General features: G+C 38.0%; 1 protein-coding gene and 1 long non-coding RNA gene across 4 annotated transcripts; one reads left to right on the top strand and one right to left on the bottom strand.

Moving 5' to 3' along the window:
- Positions 1-911: 911 nt before the first annotated feature.
- LOC309497055 (uncharacterized protein) lies at positions 912-10,897 on the top strand. The gene is made up of 13 exons (XM_082167316.1): positions 912-1,040; positions 1,331-1,554; positions 1,684-1,759; positions 1,974-2,240; positions 2,327-2,365; positions 2,462-2,535; positions 2,645-2,725; positions 7,327-7,426; positions 7,511-7,878; positions 7,965-8,151; positions 8,258-8,384; positions 9,029-9,213; positions 10,516-10,897. The coding sequence occupies exons 4-8, from the start codon at positions 2,130-2,132 to the stop codon at positions 7,343-7,345; spliced, it is 324 nt and encodes a 107-aa protein (XP_082023442.1). The 5' UTR covers positions 912-1,040; positions 1,331-1,554; positions 1,684-1,759; positions 1,974-2,129; the 3' UTR covers positions 7,346-7,426; positions 7,511-7,878; positions 7,965-8,151; positions 8,258-8,384; positions 9,029-9,213; positions 10,516-10,897.
- Positions 3,192-6,267, bottom strand: LOC309497076. Of its 3 annotated transcripts, none has more exons than XR_014205355.1 (3): positions 5,912-6,267; positions 4,941-5,149; positions 3,192-3,372 (listed from the first exon to the last, which is right to left on the bottom strand). It is a non-coding gene; the product is annotated as an uncharacterized lncRNA (long non-coding RNA). The 3 variants fall into 3 exon arrangements; XR_014205356.1 differs by lacking the exon at positions 5,912-6,267 and adding an exon at positions 5,628-5,876; XR_014205357.1 differs by lacking the exon at positions 5,912-6,267 and adding an exon at positions 5,407-5,541.
- Positions 10,898-11,509: the final 612 nt, after the last annotated feature.

The raw sequence follows: 11,509 nt of genomic DNA, 5'->3' as shown, positions 1-11,509 counted from the left end.
CCATATTTTTTACAGTCTATGGTCAAAACGCCCACAGAACAGAGGGGCGGGGTGAGCAAAGCTCATTATCATTTAAAGACACATGCACTTAAATGGCGAGCTGAAAACAGAGCTGTTTCTGACCAGGTAAAATGAGTGTTTTCTATGGCTTTATATTTGTGCCTCAATCCTGAGCGAGTAATTGTAAGTTTTGAGCACAGAGAACTATATTTTGCAAGCACATTACATTATATTTTGAACAGAAATTAACAATCGCAAAAAAAAAAAATCACTTGAGCAAAGAAAAACCGATTCCGTGCTCAATACATGTATTTGCTATTATCCATATTAATGTGCAATAATAACCCCTCTCACGCAGTTTACTCAGGTGCTCTCTCACAAACTTATTCTCTGTGCTCCTGTCAAGTCCCTCTCTCTCTCTGTCAACTCTTAATTCTGTGCGCGCTCAACTCTTGACACACACGCTCGTTCAACTTACAACAGCAATACAAGTGTGCCACAAAATCAACCTATCGGAAAATGAAAGGTCAATTGTGATTGGCTGTTGGTCTCCAATCACCACGCAGCACAAAGACGACGAAAAAGCCGGGATTGTATGGATAGATGTCTACTCTAGCTACCATCAAACATGACAGAGTCAAATGGTGAAAACGGCAACAATATGTCACAACGTCAGGTGAGTTAGTAATTTCTAGTTTTATGATGTTACGGTTTTCTATGCCTTTGATGAAACCCTGCTATTATCCGACCGTTTCGTAAAAAAAGAAGTTTGCTAGCTAGCTGAAGCTTATAACTTAAGCTAATAACCTACCGGCTAGCGTTAATGACAGCAAGCATGGCTAACTCTTGTAGAATATTACTTGTAACTTATTTATTGTAATTTTAATGATTTAGGGTAATGGTACAGTTGAGTCAGCAGCCAGAAATTTGGTGTCTGTGCTGCTAAACAGTATGGCCACAAACTGCCCAACACGGCCGTCAGAGACAGAGCTCCCTGTCCCTAGAAATGTGCCTGTAACAGTGCAGCAAGAAATGACAAGGTTCGTTATTCACCTACAGTACTGTAGATATGCTTATATTCAATTTTCAAATCATGACAATTTTTTTTAAGTCTTTTTACGTGTTAAATGCAATTTGGTAACGTCCAGTTGCTTAATTACTTGGATGTCTTCTGTATATTCAAAATAGGCATTATGATTCACCTTGAGACATGACCTTGGATTTCTAGACCAATTGCCTCTCTCTAAATATGCTATTTAGAATATTAGCTTGATTGTTATATTTACTGTATATATAATAAACTAATATAAAGCTATATTTTAATCCACAGATCTTTTCCAGGATATTTCAAATCAAACTTCAGTCGTGGTAAAAAGAGGTGTTTGACTGCCACCAAGCAACTGGTAACTAGACAAGCAAAACAACTGCTCTCAATTTTCATCTTCTTTCCAAAAATACATCCCACACACGTTGCCAACTGAGGAGCTTGAACTCCTCCAGGCGGGTATGGGAAGACAAACAGTGTCTCTTCCAGAAGATGGTGACCACACAGAGGTACATATCCCAGTCCAGCTTTTTGACTTGAATGAAAGATAGTTATTGTAAAATATACTAAAGTCTTGTCACTGTCAAGGATTTTTCTGTGGGTATCTTTATTTTAATTTTACTTTCTCATTAACCAAGATTTCAAAGCACCTGGCTAACACATTTACAAAAATGGAGGATCTTTGTGGGGGATGGCTCTTGCAAAAGGCAACAGGTCTGTAAGTCTATGATTGTTTTGTTGAATTGTCATATTTACTGTTAATCAAATGCCAATCTTCTATTTATTTTTGGTGCATGTAAACCCTTATGGTGTATTAATAACTTGCTGCAAGCATTAGAGATGACAGATGGACAAAATGTATTTTTTTTCTTCAACAAAACAAATAATTTTAAGGCATTTTTCTCTCTTTCTCTTTCTCTAAATAAAGGTGGCAGTGGTCGACGAAAGCTGACTGTCATTCCACCAGAAGCAGAGGGGTATTCGAGCTGCATCAGCAGGGGGCAAAGCCACTTTTTACATCGTCCCGCTCCAGGAGACTTTAGACACCTCTCCTCTGCCTCCTGACTCAGAGCATTTTTCAAAAATGCCAAAGACGACATGCTACCAGTTTGATGAGACGATGCCTTTGCATATGCTTGCAGTACACATTAAGACATGCAAGGGAAAACTCACCTCCGATGAGTCTGGTGAGGGGGTGAGAGCAAGTTTGTTTGTCTAATGTAAATGAAAATAAAAATATTATGAATACTTTACTTTAAATACTGTTTTGTAAATCTGCAGTCCTCTGATGAGTTATGGGTTGTGGAGAACAAGTGCAAGGTAAGGCCATAACTAAAATCACTTTAATTGCCTTTTGCACCAGTAATCTTTGTTTCAGTTGCTTGTAACATGGAGCGACTATCTTTCAAATTTCAGGTGGTTTGTCCAATTTGCACCAAAGAATTCCCAGACGATGAGATCACATTCCATGCTAGCCTTTGTGGAGAGAGGTAATCTGCTTTGTTCAGCTCTCTGTATAATTATTTTTTTTTTTTTTTCAGGTTAAAGTCTATGTATACATATACAGGTGTTTGAAACTGCATTTGTTTTCATGTACAGCTTTGAATCTATAGTGACTTCTGAAGCAAATAGCAGTGGCCCAAGTACCCATGCTCAAACTCCAGTATGTAAATCAATAAGGTATGTTTTATTTAGATGCCTTTCGTGTGAGTTTCTATCAAATACAGAAATATTTTTTTACACAATCCATGTTTTCATGTTTTTTAGCCATCTTATCTAGACATCACATACTATCAAATTATTTAACACAGCCCATGGTGGGTAACACTTTATAATAACATTCAGTTGTAAGTCATTTATAAGTGGTTAGTTAATGATGAACTAATCATTTACAAAACATTCATAAATGAGTAGCAAGTGATATACTAACATTTTATGTATGTTTTGTAAATTCCGTTACATGTAATTTACAAGTGATTAATAAATGATTAACTAATTATTTACGAAACATGACTGCGTTCATAAATGATTAATAAGTGATATGTTAATGATTTTATGTATGTTTTGTATATTCAGTTATAAGTCATTTACATTTGATTAGTTAATGATTAACTAATCATGTACAGAACATGACTGCGTGTCATAAATGTTTAATAAATTGTTAAATTTTTTGTATGTTTTGCTCACATCAGGTGCACAGTGGTTAAAGACTCCATGTGTTTCAGAGAAGACAGCTGTCTATACCCTCACCAGTCAGCACTTACACTGCACTACACACTACACTACACACTACAGAACACAGCTGTCTATACCCTCACCAGTCAGCACTTACACTGCACTACACACTGCACTACACTACACTACACACCAGTGTTGTAGTCGAGTCACCAATTGTCGAGTCCGAGTCAAGTCTCGAGTCCCCGTGTTCGAGTCCGAGTCCAAGTCCGAGTCACCAAAGAAGAGACCGAGTCGAGTCCGAGTCGAGTCACCATTACCTGAGTTCGAGTCCGAGTCGAGTCTCGAGTCCCCAGTGTTCGAGTCCGAGTCGAGTCATCAAGGTTGAGTCTGTGTTATATTTCAAGACTGCCAACATTTCTCTACTCTGGCACCTTTAAAGAGCTGATATAATTATAAAAGAGGGTCTACATTAAACAAAAATGACACCACTGTGTTGACAATTATAAATAATAAATACAATATAAATAAATATAAATAAAAAATTTGATTTCAATAATGTAGGCTATTAGTAGGCTAAATGTTGAAATTAACATTAACAATGCTGTAGAAGTGCAGTTTATTAATAGTAGCCTAAATGTTAACTAATGTAGTTAACTAGAGTTTAATAAGTGGAACATATTGTGTTACCAATTTGTTATACACCGATTCAGACGTCTCGTGAGTTCGTTGTTGGACAGATGGTCAGTTGTTTTAACCATTCATTAAAGTGAATCGTTCAAAGGAGTCATTAGTTCGCGAATCGGACGTGTCATTAATGGACGTGTAGCCTATACGGCACGCCTTGTGTGATTATCTCGGCAGTTTAGGACAGGACAAGATTTGTGTCAACACAGAAAACATTTCATCACTAGATAGGTCTTTTCGTTTATTGAAATTGTGGCTAATGTCAGCTGAATGTGCGGAACGCTTTTCAGAGAAGATAAGGCAAACGTTTTTTGTTTTTTTTCAGCACAATTCACAACTCGCGGTAATTCAGGAGAAAAAAATCTCTGAATGATCTACGTGAAACTTCGGTCTTCCGACCTTTTACTATCGTGTCAATTGATTTTGATTAATATGCGTGAGGAGGGAGCACCGCTCGTGTTGTTTGAAGACGGTGAGAGCGCGCGCGCGGCTGGGGTTTTCTCTCTGCTCGTTCATATATGCAGGAAAAAAAGAGATCCCGTCCGGTCTTGGAGCCCAAAACAGGAAAAGTGTAACATCTTATATCAAATTTTAAATCCTATTTAGTCAGAAACTTCATCCAACGTCATTCATTTGATGAATGCTCAAGTCCGATTTTATATCCTCGAGTCCGAGTCCAAGAACGAGTCATCAGTCCGCGAGTCCAAGTCAAGTCACGAGTCCTGAGAATAGAGTCTCGAGTCGGACTCGAGTCCAGAGAATAGGGACTCGAGTCGGACTCGAGTCCGAGTCCAGGACTCGAGTACTCCATCACTGCTACACACTACAGAAGACAGCTGTCTATACCCTCACCAGTCAGCACTTACACTGCACTACACACTACACTACACACTACAGAAGACAGCTGTCTATACCCTCACCAGTCAGCACTTACACTGCACTACACACTGCACTACACACTACACTACACACTACAGAAGACAGCTGTCTATACCCTCACCAGTCAGCACTTACACTGCACTACACACTGCACTACACACTACACTACACACTACAGAACACAGCTGTCTATACCCTCACCAGTCAGCACTTACACTGCACTACACACTACACTACACACTACAGAACACAGCTGTCTATACCCTCACCAGTCAGCACTTACACTGCAGTACACACTACACACTACACTACACTACACTACACACTACAGAACACAGCTGTCTATACCCTCACCAGTCAGCACTTACACTGCAGTACACACTACACACTACAGTACACACTACACTACACTACACTACACTAGACACTACACACTACAGAAGACAGCTGTCTATATCCTCACCAGTCAGCACTTACACTGCAGTGCACACTACACTACACACTACAGTACACACTACACTACACTACACTACACACTACAGAAGACAGCTGTCTATATCCTCACCAGTCAGCACTTACACTGCAGTACACACTACACACTACAGTACACACTACACTACACTACACTACACTAGACACTACAGAAGACAGCTGTCTATACCCTCACCAGTCAGCACTTACACTGCACTACACACTACACTACACACTACAGAAGACAGCTGTCTATACCCTCACCAGTCAGCACTTACTCTGCAGTACACACTACACTACACACTACACTATACACTACAGAAGACAGCTGTCAATACCCTCACCAGTCAGCACTTACACTGCACTACACACTACACTACACTACACACTACAGAAGACAGCTGTCTATACCCTCACCAGTCAGCACTTACACTGCAGTACACACTACACTACACACTACACTATACACTACAGAAGACAGCTGTCTATACCCTCACCAGTCAGCACTTACACTGCAGTACACACTACACACTACAGTACACACTACACTACACTACACTACACTATACACTACAGAAGACAGCTGTCTATATCCTCACCAGTCAGCACTTACACTGCAGTACACACTACACACTACAGTACACACTACACTACACTACACTACACTATACACTACAGAAGACAGCTGTCTATACCCTCACCAGTCAGCACTTACACTGCAGTACACACTACACTACACTACACTATACACTACAGAAGACAGCTGTCTATACCCTCACCAGTCAGCACTTACACTGCAGTACACACTACACTACACACTACACTATACACTACAGAAGACAGCTGTCTATATCCTCACCAGTCAGCACTTACACTGCAGTACACACTACACTACACTACACTACACACTACAGAAGACAGCTGTCTATATCCTCACCAGTCAGCACTTACACTGCAGTACACACTACACACTACAGTACACACTACACTACACTACACTACACTACACTATACACTACAGAAGACAGCTGTCTATACCCTCACCAGTCAGCACTTACACTACACTACACTACACTACACTACACTACACTACACTACACTACACTACACACCACACTACAGTGTTCAACACCTGTTATAACGCATGAATAAATCATTTACAACACTTTCTGCATCCTCTAATCTTAAAGTGTAAACTATTCATCACTTGTAAATGTGTTGCACATCATTCGTAGATAACATTCGTAGATCTTATGCCTTATTGATTCTTGAAGTGGTAATCTACGAATGATGTGTAACACATTTACAAGTGATGAACAGTTTACACTTTAGGGGATGCAGAAAGTGTTGTAAATGATTTATTCATGCGTTTACACATCATTGTGTTGAACACTGATACTGACCTGTTACAAATGATCTGTACGTGTATACAAGGCATTTACCACACTTTCTGCACCCTCTAATTGCTGCATACATACATACAAAAAAAACATAATTTATTAAACATTTATGAAACGCATTTTCATGTTCTGTACATGATTAGTTAATCATTAACTAATCAAATGTAAATTACTTACAACTGAATATACAAACCATACATAAAATCATTAACATATCACTTATTAATCACTTATGAACGCATAGTCATGTTTCATAAATAATTAGTTAATCATTTACTAATCACTTGTAAATTACTTGTAACGGAATTGACAAAACATACATAAAATGTTAGTATATCACTTGCTACTCATTTATGAATGTTTTGTAAATGATTAGTTAATCATTAACTAACCACTTATAAATGACTTACAACTGAACGTTATTATAAAGTGTTACCGAACTAGGAAATGGCAATAATGTATACACATTGTTTTTGATAATTTGGGACTATTTTATATGTTCTCTGTCCTCTTTAAGTATGGAAGATATATTGGACTTCCTTGAACATCAGGTTGACACAACAAAAGAATTTAAGTTGTGTGTGGACAGACAAGACCTTCCAGACAGGGGCATTCTGCAGTGGAAAACCAATCAATCAGCTAAAACTGGGTATTGCTGTTTTGTCTAAGATATGGTTTCAGGTATTGAAAACAGATTCTTTGAAGGAGCTGGAAACCAGGGTAAAAATCCCAAGTACTCCTTGACGGACCTTGATAACGAGAACTTCAGGTTTGTACATACTTTTTTTTCACATTACTGCATGTACTGGATGTAAGGATTTTAAAACTGAGATGTTTTCTACCTTGCACACAGAACTATTGTTGAAATAGTGGCAGTCAGCCTGGCACAAGGTGGCCCACCTCCTGCTTTTTTGAGAGGGTGGTGCTACAGCTTCCTCTGCACAGGAGAAGTGGACTTAAATTCTCTGTCTAAGGAAGATGTGGCCGATCTAGAATCCTGTCAACTCATCAGCAGGATGAGCACTCTGTTATATATAAATTAGATAAAGATTAGTTTTAACATTTATTTTATTCGCTGCTTTATTTAAAAAATACTTATTTTCTTTTTTCTCAGGTTGAAGATTCTGCAGATGCTCAGTGTCTGATGTTGATCACTGATGAAATTATAAGCTGAGGATACACGAGCCAGATCAACCTAGACAGCAAAGAAAGCATCATTCGGTAAGAGTTTTAAATGAATATTACATTTCAAAATATTTTTCATTTAAAATTGTAAACATTTCAAATCATGTTTTTTTTCTCCAAAGAGCAATTGTTCTACATTCAACTACAAGACTAATTCCAATGCTGCAGCAAATTCGAAAGGGCTTGGAACTGTATGGCCTGGTGGACCAGATGGCTACAAACTCTGAAGCTTGCCGCTCCATTTGTTCCTGGGAACATTATCAAGGAATCAATTTTAACTGCCACTTAATCCTTTCTTACATTTGCCTAGTAATATATTGGAATTTACATTTTGTATAACCTTTACAAGCCTATATTTCAACCAAATATGCATTCATTATATTTAACCAAATATGCATTCACTGTTTCTTTATAGCCTGATGCTGATTTCATAATGACGTGCGTCCAGCCCAATTTCAGTGAAAAGGGGACTTCTAAGGAGAGAACTGAGAGGAAGATCATCAACTTTCTGCAAGATTTCTTGCAGGAGGTTAAAATTTCAGGTACTATATTTTTTATAGTATGCATACTGTTGGAAATTTTTCTTTCATCGAAGCAGAGACCAGGAGACGTTGGGATCACGTTCAAACAGAAGTATTCTTTATTGAGCGCGGCTGCGGTTCGTCCAACAAAATCTAACTAAGGGAACTTTACATGGTATCTTATAGGCATTTTAGGAGGAGGGACTTTTGAAAGTGGAAACAAATTCAAACAAAGCATGTAACAGGTTTAGGTAACACCCTAGACTGAGGGTCTGGCCAGTCCTAATTCAATCAGCATAAAGGCTCCAAGAGCCATTTGGGTCCGAAAGCCATTTGCAGAACAAAAGGTGAGATTCTCAGTGAATCATTCGTGTGCTAATCCCATCAGTCTGAGTGAAACTGGGGCTTCAAGAGCCATTTAAGACAATAAGGAGAGAACAGGAATTGCAACTTTGCTGAGATCTTAACCTTAAAAGCTAAAATCAGTATTCTTCACCGTGATGTTATCCAAGGAAGCATATCTGAAATAGATTCTTAAGTTTGTAACCCTGCAAAACACAATTACACATGACAATTTGAATGTACTGAGCACATTCTTGAATAATTTATTTTATCTGTAAATTTGAATAGCTTCTCATGTTATTTGAAATATACATCGATCACAGATGGGGAGACAGAGAGTGCAGCTGGTGACGCAGAGCCTGTTGCAGTGCCACACGTGCTCCAGTGGATGACGGGGCAGTCCCACATCCCTATCCTCCCTGATGAAAAGAGACATTTCAAAATAACATGCAACTTTGACCACAACTGCAGGGAACGACTAGGAGATCACTCAGTTTGCTACCCAATTGTGAGTGCATGCACTCAGACTGTGACTTTTCCAGTACAGCATCTTAGCACTTACATTGACTTTAGAAGAATCATGAGTGAAGCAGTAAAATATGGTGGTGGATTCCACAGAGTTTAACACAACGAGATCTACTCAAATCAAAGCAATAACTAAGCAATCATTGTTTACTGATTTTGATTAGAATATTGTACATACAGAGGGTGGCAAAAGTAAAAAGTACTCTTCTGGGTGCTGCTGAGTTTACAAGTTTTGGGAAGTTCCTAATTCAGACAAAAGACTGGTAAAAATAGTCTTATAAAAATAGTAAAAATAGTTCATAAAAAAATCAGTGATCTATGAAATTAATACAAATTGTAAACCAATTATTGTGGTAAATATGTAGATGTAAACTACCATTACCTGTTAATTTGGGTTTTATTTAGGGACTTCCCAAAATGGGTGAACTCAGCACTTTTACTTTTGCCACCTCTAATTGTATAACATCTTTAGTATTTCTTTTTTTAGAGCTAGATAGAACTCATAACAGTTGTTGCTACTGTTAGTTACATATCCCAAAGGGTGCCACTCCTTAAGTGCCTTTTTTTTTTTTGCTGGTTCATTAATAAAAATAATGGGATGTTTTTGCCAAGTGCAATATTGTAACCAGCTAAGAAGTTCAGGCTTAAATGTCATTGTTGGTTGGATACTAGTTGCAAGTATCGTGTGTACAAGTCACGACCATGTGACTGAGAATGTTCCATAGGATCAAGAGTTCTCTGAAGTTCTTCCAGGGCTTCATCATCCAGTGGACACACAATTTCAGGAACCACAACTGTACAGTTGGTGTCTCCTTGCAGCATTGCACTCTCCCATTCAATGCCTGGATCTTGAAGTTCCTACAAAGCCAGAAAACAATTCAAATAAATTAAGACTTTGAACCTTAAAACGTTTTTCTGATGTTTTCTGTCTATTTAAAATAATTTTATATTTTTGGAAAAAAAATTACAAAAAATGTTCATTAAAAACATTAAATTTAGAAATAAAAACTGCTGGTAATTGAACAGATGGCTGTTGCCAAGGATTTTATATATTTCTCAGTGTATTTAAAGGCATTTGTAGATAAACTATATTTAACCGCAACATTTACACAAAAATGACGGTCTTTTTTGGCAAATATGCTCTAAAGTCCAATTGACATTTTTGTCATGAAACAAGACATATCTGTCTGCCAAATTTTTGCAACTTAACTTTTTTTTATATATATACATTTTGTGAACTGTCCTTTTTATATTTGTGTACCTCAAGACTCTCCCCTTCGTCTAGATCTTGTTGATGTCCCATATACCACAGCTGTTCAGGACTGAGACCTCCCTCTGTCCGTAGAGGATGATTATTCCATCCTCCAGTGAAGGTATCAAGGTCTGCTCGGAGTCGAGGGACAAAGATGTAGTGGACACCAAAGAGAGAAACCTCATCAGAGATATCAAGCAGACCGTCTTCCTCCAGAGAGTGAAGAACATCGTGGTACTTGCTAGTGACCGCAACCCAGACATCCTGCCAAAGTCGCTCTATTCTAGAATGACATTTTAATTGGTTGACTTGGATTTATAAAGCAATTTATACTTTATTTAAACAATTAAACTGCAAGAAGTATTTATGCAGTCAAAAATATCAAGACTTAACACAACTTACCTCTGATTGTGGAAACTCTTTCCCGAGATAAAGCTGGCTCTTCCTGTTCACCGTGTGGCGAACATAAAGTGTGCGATGTCCACGTTCTCAACACCCTGATCCCCCCTTACTCTAAGATAAAAAACAAATTTAAATGACATTCAGCAAGGTTTACTTTTACTTTAGAATTCGAAGTTATAATTTCTGGTATACAATTATAAGTTAATAAAAAAATCTGAAATATAAAAAACTGCCACTTCTCCAGATGTGTGTTTTGTCATGGCAAAAATACCTTGATGGTAAGCCATGAAGCTGGGTTGATCTCAGGAAGAATGAGAATGCAGTTGATGCTTTGTTATGTGTTGCAGCATCCAAGTACAAGATCTAATAAAACCACATGAAAAATGTTAATCTTCTTGCAGCTAATAAAGTTACATCCTAATAGCTGGCCTTGAGCTTTTAGTTTTGTTTAGTGAACATTCTACGGGCTTTAGTACCTAAATTATGATGTGTTCATATATTTAAAAAAATAACTTGGTTACCTTGCATCTTAGAATACTACATATACTGCACATGTACTGCTGCAACTTACTCTTGCATGTCTAGCAATTTTGGTTGAAGTATTCAAACAGACTCACTCATACTG

The sequence above is a fragment of the Leuciscus leuciscus genome, assembly GCF_965113295.1.
Source record: "Leuciscus leuciscus genome assembly, chromosome: 4".
In the NCBI taxonomy this organism is placed as follows: Eukaryota; Metazoa; Chordata; class Actinopteri; order Cypriniformes; family Leuciscidae; genus Leuciscus; species Leuciscus leuciscus.
This window is presented reverse-complemented; position numbering and strand designations above follow the sequence as displayed.

What these genes read in the sequence shown, in the direction of transcription:
- LOC309497055 (XM_082167316.1), top strand. Translation starts at nt 2,130, where the DNA reads ATGCCAAAGACGACATGCTACCAGTTTGATGAGACGATGCCTTTGCAT. An exon ending in CCGATGAGTCTGGTGAGGGG is followed by an intron (nt 2,241 to 2,326) that starts GTGAGAGCAAGT and finishes GTAAATCTGCAG; the next exon opens with TCCTCTGATGAGTTATGGGT. An exon ending in GCTAGCCTTTGTGGAGAGAG is followed by an intron (nt 2,536 to 2,644) that starts GTAATCTGCTTT and finishes TTTCATGTACAG; the next exon opens with CTTTGAATCTATAGTGACTT.